Source organism: Littorina saxatilis, linkage group LG8 (assembly GCF_037325665.1).
Source record: "Littorina saxatilis isolate snail1 linkage group LG8, US_GU_Lsax_2.0, whole genome shotgun sequence".
NCBI lineage: Eukaryota > Metazoa > Mollusca > Gastropoda > Littorinimorpha > Littorinidae > Littorina > Littorina saxatilis.
This window is the reverse complement of record NC_090252.1, coordinates 37774563-37795405: the sequence shown is the minus strand read 5'-3', so window position 1 is coordinate 37795405 and position 20843 is coordinate 37774563. Positions and strand designations below refer to the sequence as shown.

At 43.1% G+C, this 20843-nt stretch overlaps 1 protein-coding gene and 1 long non-coding RNA gene across 2 annotated transcripts; both read right to left on the bottom strand.

The window, feature by feature from the left end:
- Positions 1-6657: 6657 nt before the first annotated feature.
- Positions 6658-8595, bottom strand: LOC138973451 (uncharacterized). Its single transcript, XR_011458025.1, has 3 exons — positions 8147-8595; positions 7397-7520; positions 6658-7045 (listed from the first exon to the last, which is right to left on the bottom strand). It is a non-coding gene; the product is annotated as an uncharacterized lncRNA (long non-coding RNA).
- A 10869-nt stretch (positions 8596-19464) lies between these two features.
- On the bottom strand, positions 19465-20523 carry LOC138973450 (uncharacterized). Its single transcript, XM_070346170.1, has one exon. It carries the CDS (start codon positions 20375-20377, stop codon positions 19532-19534), a length of 846 nt encoding a protein of 281 aa, XP_070202271.1. The 5' UTR covers positions 20378-20523; the 3' UTR covers positions 19465-19531.
- Positions 20524-20843: the final 320 nt, after the last annotated feature.

Below are 20843 nucleotides of genomic sequence, written 5' to 3'. Positions count from 1 at the left end.
TTTTCCCAGTTTTACCTAAGACTAGAGACCGACTGTATATTGTGTTATTGTATTTGTCAGACTTGATTGTACCAAGTCCCTACACATGTTGTAATGCCCTTAGAGTTAGAGCCAAATATTTTTGTTTTTTGTAAGGGATAGGCGCAATATAAATACACTTTATTATTATTATTATTATTATTATTATTATTATATACCCCCACCGGAAATTATTCTCAAACGGAACGAAACCGATTCTGGTTTGATATTCAAGGGAGAGAACCACTTCAAGTTGAGTGTACTTGAATGCGGTGCTACTCTCCCATGGACTGTCTCTCTATATATATACTCCCGATATACCCCCAACTCAGTACTTTCTGAACATAGCGCAAAGAAGGACTCAGTACTTTCTGTACATGGCGCAAAGAAGGAGTTGGGGGTATATCGGGAGTATATATATATACACACAGCAAACTACACATTTCCCCTCAAAAGGGTTCTTTTTTAGGGAAAAGAGAGAGAAGTAAGGGGAGTTGATGTATGGGGGGTACATACTAAAAATTGGGGGACCTATTTAAATATCCCCACCTGTCTGTGTTACGTCTGTGAAAGTGTCTCTCTGTCTGTTTGTCTCTGTCTTTGAAAATATCCCCACCTGCCGGTTTATGTTTTGTGTGTGTATATGACTGACAAACTAGACCATTCCACTCAAAAGGGTTCTTTTTTGGGGAAAAGAGAGAGAAGTAAGGGGAGTTGATGTATGGGGTGTACATATTAAAAATTGGGGGACCTATTTAAATATCCCCACCTGTCTGTATTACGTCTGTGCGAGTGTCTCTCTGTCTGTTTGTCTCTCTCTTATTGAAATATCCCCACCTGCCTGTTTATACGGAATATATGTGTGTGTGTGTGTCTCTCTCTCTCTCTCTCTCTCTCTCTCTCTCTGGGTCGATGTTATTTACGGAAAGAGCTGTAGTGTTAACTTTGTGTGTGGTGTGTGTGTGTTTGACACACTGGTAGGCAAACAGAGAAAGAAAGTAAGACGTACCAAAGAATTATTGTCGCTGCGAGCGATGCACATATGCACGCCGGTGTCGCGATCTGAGTTCCCCTCAAGCTGAGATCCCTTGGCGGCTCCGATGCGCATGCGTCAAATACACCTCATTTGCATAACGAATTCAGATCGCTGTTAACAATCTGGGTTCTCCCCAATCTGAGTTCCCCTTATATGTCTGTTTAGTGAACGAATTCAGATCGCTGTTAACAATCTGAGTTCTCCCCAATCTGAGTTCCCCTTATATGTCTGTTTAGTGACAAATTTTGCGAAAATTATTTTGAATGTGTACTTTGACCAAAGATAATAATAACACTTTGTAAAAAGTTAACTCCCTTAGACGCATCTCGTCAAGTGGAAAGCAGAGATAGGGTTTGTTGATCATGGATCCACAATGGCTGCGCCTAAATTGCGCTGATAGTGAATGGTGAAAGAAAGTAGAGCGTTCGACCATGAATCAGAGGGTCATGAGTTCGAAACCAGGCAGGGCACGGTGTCCGCAAACTCCGTACATTAAATTTTCCATTTTGTTTGTGGTTCAGTTTTTTTTATGTTTAATACAACAAAATGAAAACATTTTTATACACCCGCCCCCTTTTGGGAGGGGGGTATACTGGAATCACTTTGTCCGTCTGTGTGTCCACTGGTCCCCTTATGGCTTACATCTCAGGAACTAATGGACGGACTGAGTTGTCCTTTGGCACACTTACTTTAAGTTAGGTCAAGTTGATTTTATTTCCCGCAGTGGGGCACTGCGGTTATGAAATTAAAGGCCCCTCCTGTTTTTGGAACCGCAGGAGCTTTCTAGTTTGCTGTTAGGTAGATTTTTGGTTCCTCTTTCCTGTCATGCTCTCTTTTTCTTCATGAATTCTTTTCTTTTTTCTGCCTTCTTGCTCATTCACCTGTATTTTTTCCAAAAATCTCTTCTCTTGCCGCTTGTCTCGCGATTCATGTATAGTTTAATCTGTTAGTGTTCTGATGTAAGTCCAGCAGTAGATAGGTTAAGCCTATTTTAACATACTGGAAACTGGTAATCTTCCAGTAGGTATTAATTTAGTTTTACTAAAGCCTGCTGGGACACAAGTAATGGGTTAGTGCATTTGTAAACAGGAATCGCTTGACAAGTGGCCCCCTTCATCCCCGGCCCCTTCCTCGTCCTGATATGGCTCTGCGTAGTCGGCTGGACGTTAAGCAACAAATAAACAAACAAGTTGATTTTATTAAGCTGACAGTGCTTTGACAAACGTAGTGTATGCTCGGAAGTCGTGGTACAAGCGTAGTACCCCGCCCTCTTTAGGGTGGGGGTATACTGGAATCACTTTGTCCACCTGTGTGTGTGTGTTGTGTGGTAAAGACTGCTTTTCAGGTTTTAAGTGGAAATACTCAATTGTAGGTGCAATGCATTTATTTTGTGAGTGAGGTCAGTAGCACTAGTAGCGATGTGTTGTGAGTCGATGGCAATGAATTATTTTGGGTCACGGTCGCAATATAGGCTGTGGATTTAGTGTGGAAGAATGATTGGCCTCCATTATGCAAAAGGGGAGGTACGTTTAGTATTAGTTATTACTAGAAGCACCTGCGCTAAAATTAAAAAAAATAAGATAAATAAAAATACCGCTGTGACGTGCTTCCAACCCTTGAAGAGAGAGAGAGAGAGTGCGAGAGAAAAAAAAGCAAGAGCGTGATAGAGAATCAACTCCATTAGACAGTTTGCAGGTTGAAAATTGATTTATTTCACATTGTTTAATATCTAGCTGCTTCAAGCCCACCTGAATTTCAATTCAAGGGAAAAAATGGTGGCAGATAAAAAAAGTTACATCCCATTTGTTCACTTATCTGTATGAAATTGTGTAGGTAGGTCCGTTGTTCCTAAATGAATTACATTATATACTTTTCAGGCAACGGCACAAAACATACTTAATTTAAAAGTACAGAACAAGTAAAAAAAATACTGACGCAGCAGCGACGCAAAACATATCTCATTTAAAAGTACAGAACCATGAGTAAAGAAAACACTGACGCAGTAACGACACAAAACATCTCATTTATCCCTCCATGCTCCATGGAGGTCCAGCAGGCTTTATCTGTCTGTGTGTCTGTCTAACCGATTTTGTTGAAATTTGACACAGTGATCAATATCTGGGTCCCATTGATTGTATTAAATTTCCCGAGTTGTGAAGGTAAAAGAAACTGTTAAAACGATAGTTTAATCGCCAAAAAATTAACACAATTTGCTATTGTGTAACTTGTGGTGGACAGTGGTCCTTGGACAGTCACTGTTACATAACTATTATGTAATAAATGTATTAGCATGGAGGTCCAGTGAGAGCGCCTTAATATGTACAGAACAATGCGTAAAAATAATACTGACGCGGCAACGACAGAAAACATACATTTAAAAGTACAGAACAATGCGTAAAAATAATACTGACGCGGCAACGACAGAAAACATACTTCATTTAAAAGTACAGAACAACGCGTAAAAATAATACTGACGCGGCAACGACAGAAAACATACTTCATTTAAAAGTACAGAACAATGAGTAAAAAAAATACTGACGCAGCAACGACACAAAATATATCTCAAATATATGTACAGATTAAAAAGTGAAAAATTACTGACATGGGAATGACACAAAACATAATTCATTTATACCGACAGAGTGTTCAAAATAACTTCAAAAGCTCGTATTTTTATCAGGTTAACTATTTCCACAGGCATCTGTCGCGAGCTAAAAAAAATTGAAGGCAAAACTAGTTAAAGGAGATTGGTTTGAGTAGTCTATTTCGAAAAGAAACAGTGTCACAAACAGCGACAATTGAAAAATTGATGAGCTAAATTCACACGGTATGGGATGACACTGGCATGTGCCCCGATGTCAACCTTTGAAGCGAAAACTCCGTACATGGGTCGTCTCCTCTGACGATGTCAATAATGAAATATAGCTGCTGCGGTCTTCGTTGTTGCAGTTGCAGGTGTCGCTTCTCTGACATCTTTCTTCCCAGGAAGACCTAAAACACATGCGCACAGATCACGGCAGACACACAAATCGGCATCATACACAATAGCTGCGCATAAAACCAAACAAAAAGGCAAAGAAAATTACATTACTGTACATAACCAGTCTGCGAGCACGCAGCTTGCACAACAGTACTACTATCATGAAACAAAATATGTAACAAGAATGACAATGACATGAAATAAACTATCTAATAAATGATGCAAACAATTTTTTCACGAATATGAATGAACATGAACAAGGCATCCAACACCAACCACATCAGACATACTATAACATATCCTGGCAATAGAGTCTGAGAATCAGGAGCTGCACCGGCTGCAAGGAAAAACTGTTGTCTCATCCACAATGGCAGGTACTTTCTGGCATCTTCGATGGAACCACTCCTTACATGACTGACACTGGATCATGAAACGGCTTCGCAAATGGGGCTGACGGCACACACAGTAGACAGGCAGCGTCACCGTGTTGACAACGCCACGACCGGATCGAGTACCTGTAACGGGGGGTAGTTTCACACTTCCAGTTCCAGTGGAAAGACAGTGCATGAAGTGTCCCCACAGCTTCCCTTGATCCCATGCATAGTCCTCTGGATTTGTTCCTGCACACAGAGCATATGCATTGGCGAGAGCATAAAGTCCACACGCTTTGTTTCCCATCTGGCGCTGAACGTCTTGCCACTGGAAAGTGATCCTTGGCGCATCAGTGTGAAGCATCCGCGCGATCTGTTGCATTTTAGCATTCCTGGAAGAAGCTGTAAAGGCGTTGTAGATGGAGTCGTAGATCTTCACCTGCCCAGGGAAAGCACAACGCAGATTACTGACAGTGATCCAATGATTCCTGTCAGTATTCAGAATCTGCACAAACTTGTGACTGGGTGTCCCAATCCAGTATGTTACTCCATCTTCAAACACAGACACTCTCTGGAAGCCATCTACGGTCTGAAACTGTTCCTGCAACATTGCTGAAAAATGGTCAATGTGATTGTCTTCTAAACATTGCTTCCGCCTCAGGCCATCTCTCATGATCACAAGCTCATGTGGACACTTCTTTGCCTTCTTGACAGAGAGACGCTCAGCTGTGCGGCGCCTGGGGAGATTGAACTTTGGCTCGCGCTTCTTAGGTCCACACGGTACAGGAAGACCATCATGAGAAGGTTCAGCCAATGCTGGAATCGAACTGGCCCCTGCAGAAGACGCAAGACCTGGAAGTTCATCACATGCAGAGTTTGAAGAAGCATCAGGTTCAGCAGGAACATGACCTGAACGTAAAGGCAGATTGCCAATGACAGAAAGCGGAGAACATTCATGACGATAACAGCTAACTAACTAACTCTGCATAGCCTGTGGTGCTGTATCAACATAGCCTGTGGTGCTGTATCAACATAGCCTGTGGTGCTGTATCGACATAGCCTGTGGTGCTGTATCAACATAGCCTGTGGTGCTGTATCAACATAGCCTGTGGTGCTGTATCAACATAGCCTGTGGTGCTGTACCGACATAGCCTGAGGTGCTGTACCAACATAGCCTGTGGTGCTGTCTTATCATAGCATGTGGTGCTGTGAATCTGGGTTAACAACTCATAAAACAACGTAACTGCAACAGAAAATCTCAAAATATCATTCAACCAACATACATTCTATTGCTTTCAATCCATCTATACTGTCCCTCGAGATGACCCAAATTATTTACAATACAATATGTTCAAAATGCCCCCATGGGTTATGGACTAATAAACTTGAACTTGAACTACTCAGCGTCTTCGAACTGGGCCGACTGATATTCTCCTAATGTTTTTCTTAGCAATATTCCTCGTCCGCGGCCTTGTTTTAGATGGACTCGTGGGGTGAGGAGTCCTGGGGCGGATGAGGAAGGGTACAGAGAATGGCATATTTGTAAAATATAAGTACATGACAGCACACATCAGAAAAAACAGTAGTGTCAGCGTGAAGATATTGGGAGAAATGCCATGCTAAAGTGGCTTCAAAATCAATTGGAAAGCCTGTAAAAAATTTTCAGGGTACCATGTTGGCAGGTCTGCAGTTCAAAATGTATGGGACACAAATGTCTCACAATAAATTTCCTTGCACAGTAGTACATATTAACTTAGCCTATTTTTTTTCAGGCCCTACACTTCATTTGAAAAAAAGTTACAGAGCTTCAAACTTGGCAAAAACATCAATTTGCACAATGGAAAAAACGCTATTTTACCCAAATGTACACTTGGTGGACCAATATCTTCAAATCTATTGCAGATAGAGATTTCAAAATGGGCCTGCAGTTTCCATACATACTAAGCAACACATATTCATGCTTAAACAGTGCTTAGTGTCAGTATTTTACAAAGTATTTGCTTCTGAAGACAATTTTTAGTCAATTTTCAGTGGCCGCACAGTATAAAAAGTCAACTTTGAAAATCAGTATCTTCAAATCTATTGCACGCAGAGCTTTCATTTTTGGTCAACAGCTTGTGTACAACCTAAGCAACATATACACATGCTAAAATAAGACAAAATGTCAATTATTAAAACAAAATTCCTTCTGAAGGCGATTTAGTCATGATATCTAGTCGCCTCATGGTAAAAAAAAGTCAACTTTAAATACGCATATCTTCAGAACTTTTGTAGATGGAATTTTCACATTAGGCCTCCAGTCTCTGTTCATCATAAGGAACACATACTGTTAGTCATGAATAAAATGCCTCTGAAGGTTACTTGTATAATATATTTTTCCAGTAGACGCTTTGTTCAGGCTCCAAGCTTCAGGAGACGATCGTTCACTTTCAGTGTACAGTACGCAAACATTTTTCATTCCTGCCTTCAATACAGGTCGCTAAGCTTGTCTGAAGAAACGCAGGAAAATCTTCATCTGTACTCCGTGTTGCATCCTTCACCACTCCTTCAATTTCACTTTTCAGCTGCAAACCTCCCAGCAGATTTCTGTCAGCCACTTTTTCGAAAACCTCATCAACAGCTTGCCAGCTAAGCTCCAGCCTGCAACATAAATTGATTGCCTTATAAGTTGTCAGCTGGTGTGTTACAAAATGTTGACAAAACAAAACAACACTTGGTACTTTGGAAGGCCAGCTTTCAGTAAATACACACTTGATGACTTTTAAAATGACAGGTTTTACACATTGCAGAATTTGATCATGAAATATACTTACTCGTGACGCAGTAGTCCCAAGTTGTAACAACAACTTCAATGACAGGTTTTACACATTGCAGAATTTGATCATGAAATATACTTACTCGTGACGCAGTACGCCAGTAGTTCAAGTTGTAACAACTACACTGACAGGTTTTACACATTGCAGAATTTGATCATTAAAATAATTTACTTACTCGTGACGCAGTAGTTCAAGTTGTAACAACTTCACTGTGAGTGGTTGCTTGTCCAACTTGGGGCGTCGACCTCTCCCAGTACAGCTCAAGTACTTTCTCATTATGTCCAGCTCAGCATCATTCTCTTGAAAACAAAGCAAATTCAAGGTTTAAAAACAAATCAATATGCAGATAGTGCGACTAAAACAGCATGGGGAACTTGTAAAACATGTTAAGTTTCAACAGCTCGAAGTAACATGAACTTACTGTATTCTTTTGGTCGTTAATCAAATTAAGACAGCTTGATTTCTATTAATGAAATCCAAAACATGATGGAGGACGCTAAATAGGCTTCACGGCCTAAGCAAGTCCTTCGCCAAAAACTAAACCTACCCTTGAGTGTCAGTTCGAATGCAGTAGCAGACGACACAGACGAGTAACAACTTACGACACACCCCTTCCGGTATTTCATCGTTGCGTTTTATATCAATTTTTTAGGCAACAAATCCACAAAATGAACTGCATCGAAGTTAGAACTCTTCCTAATGCATCTGCCTTTCAATTTCAATAATTTTTTACCAGGTTTTATGAAACAAAACAAAAAAAATCTCCGAAGTTGGAAACAAGCACATCGGGATTTCTAGAAGCCTCTGTTCTAAAATTGAGAGCGTCTTCGATTTACTTTTTCTTGATTTTTTCAGCAAATAACCACAAATCCTTCGACAATAATAATCATATGCCAATTCTTTATGAAATAATTGTTATGCTTACCGAAAAACCTTTCAATTTTCTGGAGAAATGACGCTGAATGAGGGTCAGGTGGATCGCGTGAATGTTCGGTAGACGCCATGCTTGCACATTCAGCTTTTGAGGTGGTCGACGTTGGTTGGCTGGCTGGCGTTTTGTGCGCATGCGTCCCACACATTAGTTTCGCATCTCATTAAATTCAGTGAAAAACAAGCTTTCCGACGCTACCCGTAATGTATAGGTTATCTTTTGTAAATAATGACAAAAAGTTCTTTAAAGTTTGATGTTTTCTGAGCGTTACTTTTAATCGACAATCCTTCTTACTGGAAATAATTGTTGATGAAAGAAAAAATACGAAAATACGGCTCAATCATTACTCTTTGAACTGCGCACATTTGCATAGCATGAATGGAACTTTTAGGCGGTGAAACCGGAGTTTTTCGATGACACCCGACTGCGTCCCGAGTGCAAACCTATGGCGGCCATTGCAGCGTGCGCTTTGTTCACGGCGCATCGATGGTATATCTATTTAATTTTTACACTCACATTCTCGCACAATATGGACAAACGAACACTGCAATCGACAGATAAATGTTCAATCTTTATTTCTCAAGAAGTTTTAAACACGGGGGTGAACAATGAAGGGAGAAATCTCGTCTCAAACAAACACATTTTTTCAGGAGTTTTGTCAGTTTCCCGCATAGCTGTATAGAGTAGTGCTGGCACCTACTCAAAACAAGAAACACGACACAAAACAAATGAGCATTTCAAACATTTCACTATTGAATCAAATCAATCATTTCAAAACCACATCACATCACAGAAAACAAATATTATATACAAGACAAAATCGTAAACCCACAAACAACAAAGATGTTCAATTTAATGGCAATTTGCGAGAGTACCAGCTAATACTACACCAATGGCAAAGAGAGCAGGGCATTGAAGGAACGTATTATTTTTCTGTATGTTCAAATGGGCCTTCAAACTTGTTAATATCACATTGATAGTATACTGTCCGGATTGTCAACGTTCAGCTCTTGAAAAATGCTTACTCTTAATGAGTCGTCGCGATATAACCTTCGTGGTTGAAAACGACGTTAAACACCAAATAAAGAAAGAAAGACTCTTAATGAGCCAAGGGAATGAGTACAAATTTATCTTTATACGGCAGCATAAAGCACTTGCAAGTTACATCAGACAGTCTGAATGTTTGAATCCGCCTTGGTAGATCACGCGAAGAGACTTTGACAATTACTAAATCAGAAGATTTCATGGGGTGATAAAAAAAATCTGACACATGATGGAAACGTTGAACAACTACCAAATGTTCATCAGCAACACCATCCTGTTTCAATATGTTTTGTAACAAGAAGTAAGCATCTTCTATCAAGACACAATTATCCCCTTTAGAATCGGCATAAAAGGAATCGTTAAAATGTATTTGATGAAACTGACGAACATTCTGGTAGTTCCCTTTCAATGCCAATGGCCCATGAAAGTGCTCCCCCAGTGGAGTATTTTCCTTGTGGATTTTCCCTCTTTTCTGGCTTAAACCGGCGTATTGAAACTCACAATCTAAGCACAATCTGCTCCAGTGGACGACTGCCTGAAGCACCGGCACGGTTGGCCTAGTGGTAAGGCGTCTGCCCCTTGATCGGGAGGTCGTGGGTTCGAACCCCGGCCGGGTCATAATTAAGACTTTAAAATTGGCAATCTAGTGGCTGCTCCGCCTGGCGTCTGGCATTATGGGGTTAGTGCTAGGACTGGTTGGTCCTGTGTCAGAATAATGTGACTGGGTGAGACATGAAGCCTGTGCTGCGACTTCTGTCTTGTGTGTGGCGCACGTTAAATGTCAAAGCACCACGTGGTTTATAAGACACGTGGTTTATAAGACACACATACCAACAAAACCACACGCAACTCCGGGGGAGAGGCACCAAGCATAGGGCATAGGTTCCCGCACCTTTTACCCCGCTCAATGTATCTTCCTCTGTTCACGATTGCAAGTGGGACTGGAGCCGTGTATTGAGGACGTGGCTTATTTGGTCAGGCATTATACACACATACCAGCAAAACCACACGCAACTCCGGGGAGAGGCACCAAGCATAGGGCATATATTCTCGCACCTTGTACCCAGCTCAATGTATCTCTCCCCAGACCTCATGAGGACAGCGGCTTTCATAGCTAACGGGGCTTCCTCCCACGTCACCCTCGCGGGACCAATGAGAATCTCGCTCTGGCAGCGCGGGAGCAAAAGGGAGGGTAGGTGGAGGGAATTTATAGGAAAGGTGGTTTGTCACACTGGGGGCCATTTGCAAAGGAGGTAGGAGATTCTCGGGCAAAAAGGGAAGTTGAACATGGTACATGCTACTTTCCTGGACGGCTACATCGTAAGTAAGGACTGGGGTTCTATTACATGCGTGGCAACTTTTTGAGTTTTGGTGTTCGCGCATTATCCACAGGTCGTGGCAAAAGGAATGGACGATCGATTGGCAGCAGAACCAAACAGTCACTTTCTTTGCTGGGCCAAAGATAGGGTCATAACGAGTGATCCTGGTTTTGCAGAGCATGCATGTCCGTTCCACCAGATCGGGGAGGTTTTTATCCCAGAATTGGACAAGGTTTGTGGTTTGGGCACGTATGTCGGAACCAAACTGTTCCGAGGTAGTGCGGGAAAGGAGGGGTTTTAGGGTGGTCATCTTGATGAGGGGAAGCCGAAAGATGGCCTGTTTGAGTCTGCTGGCTCGGGCAAAGTTATTTTTCATGAGGTAGGGAAGAACCTCACACGCTTGTTGAGGTTTGATGACGGCAAGCAATCTCTTGAAGAGGAATGTGGATTTCAATTCTAGAGCGGATAAGAGGATGGCCCAGACATTGTCCATGGTAGGATTGGTGATGGGTGTGTCGAACACAAGAATACTTGTGACGAACAGGGCTTCGTGCTCAGGCAGTTTGCTGGGTATGGGGATGTTCAACCTATCGCACGGGGAGTTGTGCGTGTTGTGGTTGTGCTTGTATGTTGTGCGTATTGTTCTGTGTGCGTGGCGTCGTCATGGTGTCTGAAGATGTTTCGTTAACTACACTATACTTTTCTTCGTGCTATAGGTATGTATTTCAATGTGTTGGGTTAATGTGTTCTTCAGAAATGAATGTATGGTGCATGGTGGCTACGTGTGGTGGCTAAGTACCGGTGCTAAGAGTGTGTCACATTTGGTTGCAATGTTTGCTAGGTGTGCTAGTCTTGCGATCCACCACAGAAACACATAGAACGTATAACAGTGGGCGTACACACATACGTACAATGATGACGGACAATGTACAAACAAACGTGCGGTTGAACCGCGGATACGCTCATTGCTGACAGCACCGACATCACATCAGTTTAGACTATAGAGAAATTAACATTCCACATTCAAAACCTTTAGACAAGAAAGAATCTTGAAGCATACCACACACAATTCAGGAAAACAATTTGAGAATTTACTTTAAGAATTATCACAACATATTACAAAATATACATCCTATTTCCCTATCCTATTCGGGTTAAAGTCGTCATACCTTGACTATTCGTTGACTGGGTACCAGACGGATGTCTTCTTATTCAGTGGTCAGGGCCGAGAGCTGAGAGCTGAGCTGAGAGCAAATATTTAATTTGTAATCATATATCCGTATCTGTCTTTTCTTATTCTTCCTTTTCATTGGTTATTCGTTTGATCTGGTGAAGATCCACCATACTGTTTTGGATGTGACGAACCATGGACATTAGAACATGTTCTCACAAAATGTGTAGACGTTCAAGAATTTCGAGACAAACACTACAATGCGGAAACATTGAAGGTTTTATTCCGGGATGTTCCCCCGGACAAGATTTTTAACTTTTTAAAAGAGATCAAGATTTTTTACAAGATTTAAAGTACCAGAAGTGAAAATGATTAATTTTTAGAACCTTCTTTTACAGTGATAGATTTGAATGTAAATAGTCTGAAACGTAGAACTTGCCATATGAAGGGAAAAGAAAATAACTGCATCGGTCTCGAATAGCAGCTAGCATCTGCTGAAGAGACATTAAACCCAAAAAACCAACCAACCAACCATTCGTTTGATCTACTATTCTGCGTTTCGTGACCTTCGGTTGCCAGTCTATCTCTTATTAACCGAATCTTGTCATAACGTTCTTCATAACTCCTTATCATCAAACTTTTGCCCTGTTGGCTTTAATTCTTATCTACATTCCCAGTCAGCACACCAAGCTTGTCCCAAGGTTGGGCTAAGCTTGGCTACTAGCTTGGGCCCAGACTGGCAGCCAAGCTTGGGCCAAGGTAGAAATGCTCACTGGGCCAACCTTGGCACAAGCTTGGCAGCCTGGTTGGCATATCCTTGGCACATGCTTGGCAGCCTGGTTGGCATACCCTTGGCACATGCTTGGCAGCCTGGTTGGCATACCCTTGGCAGCCTGGTTGGCATACCCTTGGCACATGCTTGGCAGCCTGGTTGGCATACCCTTGGCACTGCTTGGCAGCCTGGTTGAGATTAAGGTGGCTTATGCTTGGGAGCCAAGTTAGCTCCAGCCTGGGAATTATATCAGATTCACTGTCACGTATCAGTGCTGTCTTTTACATGTGTGCTTTTTTTTCTTTTTTGCGAAATGAATTAGAAATTGTAAGGCTAATGAAATCAGACTGGTAGACTTATAATGCGATCAAGTGGGATGCATGTAATTAATAAAAACTACAGGCTGATATGTGACAGTAAAGCAAAGATCTAGTGTGGCCAATAGGCCTTTTAAAATTAATCCTTTCTGTCTCACACATACAGCAATGATGGTATTCTGAATCAAACGGTAAAGTAGGAAAAAAGAAGAAAAAAGATCAAAGGAACATTTTATACATGTACACTATTCAAATTCAGTCAACAAAGCACAAATTCCAAAAAGAACTCTTGCTCACTGTTTTATTTTGTTTTGATCCGTCTATTTTCTTCTGTTAAACAAGCCATTATTATATGGCCTAAATTCATGTCACTGTTCATATTTTCCTGTGATGAATTTCTTTGTTAGTTTTTGTTACACGAGGTTGCATCATTAATGTGTAAATAGCTACAAAAAATACACACACAACTGATATTACATATGAGTTGTTCTTTGCTACTGGTCACAAGTGGAGGTCAGCTCACACGGACGCATTTTTCAATACAGTCTAGGGGAGAAACTGGTCACAAAGCACCCAGTACATGCCAGAGAGATAGGAGAATCGGCACAATCAAAGAAAATACCAAAATCATTCAATAGATATGGAAATATTAAGATTTACTGTGAAAATGCCAGCAAAAATGGCGTCCAAAAACGGGAACGCACACTTGGTGCGTCTTTGAAGACTTACCTCCCGTTCTGTGTTGTTGATAATAGTCGTGTTTGTGCTGTTGTTGTTGAAATAGTATCTAATAAAACTGATGCAGTTCTTGAAATGTTGCAAATTATTGTTGTCTTTGTGAAATGCGAGAGTGTTCTGAGGCGTAATCTGCATACGGCTGATGTCCCACATAGGGTACCCCACTTCGATCAGCGTATCACTCCAAATGAGCTTCATAGCAGAAAAGCAGATACACTACCAACACACTGCATAACAGATCTACAAGTCTGAGCCAGAATCATTGAAATTTACTTTCTGTATAAAATATTGCAATCAAATTTGTTCACGATGTCCCACAAATAACGCAGGTTACCCTCGCCTTCGATTCAAAGTAACTCCAATCTGACTTAATTACAATCGAAACGCAGATGACGAACTGATTCACCACAAATTTGTGGTATTTTACACACAAATTTCAACTGTGTTGTACAGCCATAAACAAACAAATGTGGCGCCGTCACGTCGCCTTGGAAGGAATAACGCAGGTGACCAAGGCTTGTTTCCGATACCTGTCTGATTAAAATCATCGTTTTTTTCACGAATGACGGCTCTTTGGCAGATCTGGTGAGTTGGAAACTGTCTATGAATGTTTCATTCAATGTCAAATGCGTACATTCTTGTCGATATTGTTACCTTTGGGCTCATAAATTAAGTCAATCGTCGTGTTGTCCGAAAGTGACTTTTGTCAGCATAGAACTTACTGTGCTTTGATCATTGACTGAGAAGAATCTTCCGATGACACTAGTTCATTTCACTACGCGACTGCAGATATGCAAGGAAACTTATGGCAGGGGAAATAAGCTTAACTGAAGACGAATAAGCGGAGTAACTGTTCTTCAACGGATTGGTCTTACACTGATCTAAATATTTAGATCTTGTCGTCTGCTAGTAAGTAGTCTTCGGTCGTGTGAAAGTCACATCTATTTCGACTGTGTGCATCGATCCGTGTAGTGAAATGTTGATCTTTGATGATTTGGCAACATAACTTCGCTAAATGTGCTTCGAGTGTATCTCCCCGTTAACCGCATTTGAAAACGTCTTTTAACAAGACCATGTTTCGACAGCCCAGACGGGGAGGATCCTCGATAGCTCACAGGGTATATAATGTTTTCCGCCGTTTTTTGAAGAATCCTTTCAAATTTGCTATTCCAAAAGTACCTTATGACACGACTCGAGTGATAAAGGACATTCTCTGCAATTCCTGTCTCAGTCCGTGCAGCCGTTTCGGGTCCTATCGTCATCATACAAACATACACACAGACACACAAGAACCAGCTTTAAACTTTCCATGAGCAACAATCTAGTTACCAAATATTACCCTTCAGGCTCACACAAGACAATGTCCATTTCACATGTGCAGTATCCATAATTTATATTTGCATCAACAATGATAAATATCAACTTGCCCTTGTTTTTCCGCTGACGATGAAACATAAACTATGGATGTGATTGGTTTGATGGGATGAGTAATCCTACAAAGTTTGATGCAATTCTGATGAAAAGTCTCTGAGATACAAAACATCAGTTTTTTCTTTGAAGCTGCGCTGTAACCTTGAAAAAGGTCAAAGTTCATTTAATCAATGAGGGTCATCATCACACAAAGTTTAAAACACGTGGCTTATATAGTTTCCGAGTAAAGTCCAATGTTAAAGTTTTGACGCGGCCGGCACACGGCCGCACAGCGAGACATACACGCATCATTACATAGACTCTTTATGATTCTCATAAGAGTCAACAAAATGGTTAGGAATCTTTTTGCTGCACCCCAACCCTGTTTTTTCCCCCCTGACAGCCTGTCCCTCCATGTGCCGAGCCAGTCACCAAGGTAGCTGTTAAATTCATCTTTTGGGGTCTGGTGGCGCTCATGAACTGCATCTGCAAAACAAATGAATTGAATCTTTTTTACTTTCATACAGATTACCCTAATTAAATTTTGATTCAAGCAAACTTTTCGCCAAATATCGCAGTATGCCTAAAATATAGACACTACTGAAGCATTGATATGCTTATATAGCTATTCTGATGAACACGTGGGGGAATTCGGGGGCTGTGATTGGATGGTCTCTTCCGATCATCAAAGCATAATGCGGCGGAAGTCAGCCATTGATCTCTGATTCTAGCAGACGATCTCTCCAATGTTTAACACAAAATCAGCAAACTCTCCTGTCACATAGAACGTCCATTGTATAGTGCAATGTTGAAATGAAGTTACCGGTCTGAAACATTTAGTCGTTTCTTTTGAGACAATCCTTGTTCTCTTATCATCTACAGATTTACCGCAGTCTTCACCACGCGAATTCCCAACAGAAGTCAGACTTTCGAACATACAATATACGTAGGCAAGCATGATACGTCATGACGTCATATGATTCCTAGCATATTGACGTAATGCTAAACATCCGAAAAAACTTGTTATTGACCCTCACACAGTTGTCTCCACGATTCACAGACAGGAAAGTCCCATTGAAATTAATCTGTTTAAACTAAATGCAATCTTCAGGAGCTTGGTGTGGTGGGAGTGGTCCATGCAAATGCTCATTCCTTGGCACGTTGTTATCCTGCAGTTTGTTAGAGTTTCTGAAGCCAAAGACTCCATGCTGTACCCTTTCTGATATTCTTCTCACAACTTGCTGCAAAGGAGACTGTGGTTTATGAACCAACGTCTTCAAATGTTGAAGAAAATTTTCAAATGGAAAGGCTGAATATGAACTATCTAATAAATGATGCAAACAATTTTTTCACGAATATCAATGAACATGAACAAGGCATCCAACACCAACCACATCAGACATACTATAACATATCCTGGCAATGGAGTCTGAGAATCAGGAGCTGCACCGGCTGCAAGGAAAAACTGTTGTCTCATCCACAATGGCAGGTACTTTCTGGCATCTTCGATGGAACCACTCCTTACACGACTGACACTGGATCATGAAACGGTTTCGCAAATGGGGCTGACGGCACACACAGTAGACAGGCAGCGTCACCGTGTTGACAACGCCACGACCGGATCGAGTACCTGTAACGGGGGGTAGTTTCACACTTCCAGTGGAAAGACAGTGCATGAAGTGTCCCCACAGCTTCCCTTGATCCCATGCATAGTCCTCTGGATTTGTTCCTGCACACAGAGCATATGCATTGGCGAGAGCATAAAGTCCACACGCTTTGTTTCCCATCTGGCGCTGAACGTCTTGCCACTGGAAAGTGATCCTTGGCGCATCAGTGTGAAGCATCCGCGCGATCTGTTGCATTTTAGCATTCCTGGAAGAAGCTGTAAAGGCGTTGTAGATGGAGTCGTAGATCTTCACCTGCCCAGGGAAAGCACAACGCAGATTACTGACAGTGATCCAATGATTCCTGTCAGTATTCAGAATCTGCACAAACTTGTGACTGGGTGTCCCAATCCAGTATGTTACTCCATCTTCAAACACAGACACTCTCTGGAAGCCATCTACGGTCTGAAACTGTTCCTGCAACATTGCTGAAAAATGGTCAATGTGATTGTCTTCTAAACATTGCTTCCGCCTCAGGCCATCTCTCATGATCACAAGCTCATGTGGACACTTCTTTGCCTTCTTGACAGAGAGACGCTCAGCTGTGCGGCGCCTGGGTCCACAAATTTCAGTAATAACAACGTCTTCATCATCGGCATCTTGCGTACAGGGTTCATTCTCAGCAGACTCTGGAGCTGAAACAGAGCAAGAAACAGACGGAACTGCAGATGTAGGCACCTCGCTAACGTTCTTGAGACTCAACTTTGTCATGCGCTTCCCACGTCCACACAGTACAGGAAGACCATCATGGGAAGGTTCAGCGGGAACATGACCTGAAAGTGAAGACAGATTGCCAAGACCTGGAACTAAAGGTTCATCACATTCAGATTTTGAAGAAGCAGCAGGTTGACACAGTACAGGAAATGAACTGGGTCCTGCAGCAGACTCTGGACCTGAAACAGAGGCAACATTAAGTGCAGAGCTAGAAATAGATGGAGATGTAGGCACCTCGCTAATCTTCTTGAGATTGAACTTTGGCTCGCGCTTCTTAGGTCCACACGGTACAGGAAGACCATCATGAGAAGGTTCAGCCAATACTGGAATCGAACTGGCCCCTGCAGAAGACGCAAGACCTGGAAGTTCATCACATGCAGAGTTTGAAGAAGCATCAGGTTCAGCAGGAACATGACTTTAACGTAAAGGCAGATTGCCAATGACAGAAAGCGGAGAACATTCATGACGATAACAGCTAACTAACTAACTCTGCATAGCCTGTGGTGCTGTATCAACATAGCCTGTGGTGCTGTATCAACATAGCCTGTGGTGCTGTATCAACATAGCCTGTGGTGCTGTATCGACATAGCCTGTGGTGCTGTATCAACATAGCCTGTGGTGCTGTATCAACATAGCCTGTGGTGCTGTACCGACATAGCCTGTGGTGCTGTACCAACATAGCCTGTGGTGCTGTCTTATCATAGCATGTGGTGCTGTGAATCTGAGTTAACAACTCATAAAACAACGTAACTGCAACAGAAAATCTCAAAATATCATTCAACCAACATACATTCTATTGCTTTCAATACCGGCACGGTTGGCCTAGTGGTAAGGCGTCCCCCCCGTGATCGGGAGGTCGTGGGTTCGAACCCCGGCCGGGTCATACCTAAGACTTTAAAATTGGCAATCTAGTGGCTGCTCCGCCTGGCGTCTGGCATTATGGGGTTAGTGCTAGGACTGGTTGGTCCGGTGTCAGAATAATGTGACTGGGTGAGACATGAAGCCTGTGCTGCGACTTGTGTCTTGTGTGTGGTGCACGTTATATGTCAAAGCAGCACCGCCCTGATATGGCCCTTCGTGGTCGGCTGGGCGTAAAGCAAACAAACAAACAAACAAACAAACAAAATTGCTTTCAATCCATCTATACTGTCCCTCGAGATGACCCAAATTATTTACAATACAATATGTTCAAAATGCCCCCATGGGTTATGGACTAATAAACTTGAACTTGAACTACTCAGCGTCTTCGAACTGGGCCGACTGATATTCTCCTAATGTTTTTCTTAGCAATATTCCTCGTCCGCGGCCTTGTTTTAGATGGACTCGTGGGGTGAGGAGTCCTGGGGCGGATGAGGAAGGGTGCTTCAACCCCCCTCGACCTCTACCTCGCAGCTTTTGAGGTAGGGTCGGTGGTGGGGTGGCGGTTTGGGTGTTGTTGGCGGGGTGGTGGTGGGTTGGGCCGCTCCCAATTTTACAAAGACCTTCGCGCCTCTCCCCCTACCAAATACAGGGAGGGGGAGGGTCGGCGGGACCACCGTGACAACCTGTTGGGGCTGAATTGCTAGGATAACCTCACCTTCTCCGTTAATAAAAAAGGTGGGCACACCTTGGCCCACGTTCCATCTCAGTTGATCCACCAGGAACGATGAACAACTGGTGGTAGACATCCTGGGGAGTATAAAATAAATAATTTTTAAAGATATCAACCTATATCTTCCTACTTGTGCAGCATCGTACGTCGCTTGTAACCAAACTGCGGTCAAACGCGGTGTGCAGCTGTTCGTACATGTTGACAAATATTCATACGTAAGTATACACTCCATTAGGGTGTGGCACGTTAAAGGTCCCACGAAGGGATCTTTCCTGTCAAAATTGTAAAAATATCCACCAAAAATACCCCCCCCCCCCCCCCCCCGCCCCCCCTGTGTGACTTGAAATAATAGACCTAGGATATATGCGCCGAAATGGCTACTGATCATTGCGTGATGTATTGTGTTACACGGCATAAATAAATCCCTCCTGCGCCTCGAATGTTGAAATATGCGCGCGATAACAAGCTGCAATAACAAGACCTTATCCTATCCTAACGCTCTAACCTCCTCCACTCACATTTCTTTTTATACGAGACTGAATTCGTGGGAATAGTAGAATATCCTTCCACCTTTCTGTTCCCTCTATCCAGTCCACCCGTGTTTCCCCTGACCGAAACAAAAGAAGACTGGGCGTACCCCTATTGCTGAGCGGCACCCTGCCGCTTTGGACATGCCTTCAATATATGTCCCACCGTAAGGCAGCCTCGACACTGGGCCCTGTTGAAACGACACGTACGAAATGAGTGCCCCCAATCATGGCATGCATAACATTGCATTGTCCTTTGTCCGTACAAAGGAACGGCGGGTGCGGCTGGGCGAGGTTGGAAACCGCTGGCTGAGTTGCCTGGTCTTGGTGTGTACTGCGGTGGCATGCTCTGGTTGCTGACAGGTTGGTTGTCGGACATATAGTATTGCTGGTTCGGGTGCCTGTTGTCCGTTGGCAGCGGCGAAGCTGTTGCAGGCATCACGCCAGCGTCCAGACGAATGGAGGCCAGTTCCGTCATGCTCGCTTGCAGTTGAGCAATTTGTGCCGCGAGCGCAGCAACTCCTCTCGCCGCGTCGTCCTGCCCGGGCTTTCTCTTGATGGATTCCGCCAGCTTGGCGTAATGGAGCGTATCCGACATCGTCTTCGGCTCTCTCTCGATGACGAATTGTGAGATGTAATCCGACAGTCCTCTGATTATCGTCTCCATTATCTCCGCCTGGCTTTTCTGCAAATCGTTTCCTCGTTTAAGCATTTCCTGTACGTAGTCATCTACCGACTCGTTCGGTCGCTGTGCTCTCGAGTTGAATCTATCCAGGTTAGCCCATCTCATGGCTGGGTGTGGCAGGAAACGTTCTTCAAAGGCTGTTTTCACCGTCGTCCATGTGGCTTTGTTCTCCTCTCCCAGGCTGTCATACCAAATGGAGGCAGAGTCCCTGAGAAACATAGGAAGAACGCCGGCTGCGTAATCCCTATCCCAGTTCATAAGCTTCAAGTACATTTCATATCGTCGAAACCAGACGGCGGCGTCCTCTCTATCTGTACCCCTGAACGGCTCTGGGCATGGCGAGTTGGGGATCCTTGGTACCTGTGCTGTGTTGATGGAAGTGTTGAAATTGTTTCTTCCTGCGCCTGTGTTGCGGTCAGTCGGCGTTCCTGACAACTGGGCTCCCAGCGAGCTCCCGTTATGGTTGGGTGCCAAGGGTATTCCAGCGCGTGGCTCCATTGACACTCTGACTCCGCCGCGTATCGCCGACTCTGACGAATTAACACCATGTGTTCCGCTGTGCGCTGGCACTCGAAACCCTCCGTCTAGCTGTGGCCCTGGGAAATCTGACAACTGACGTGGTAATGGAAAATATGCACTGCTAGAAACGCCAGTACCAAGGTCCTGTTTTTCGAACTGTACTCCTCTGTCCATCCTAGTGGTGACGCCACCTTCCCCAACGAATTCAGCGCCGTGAAAA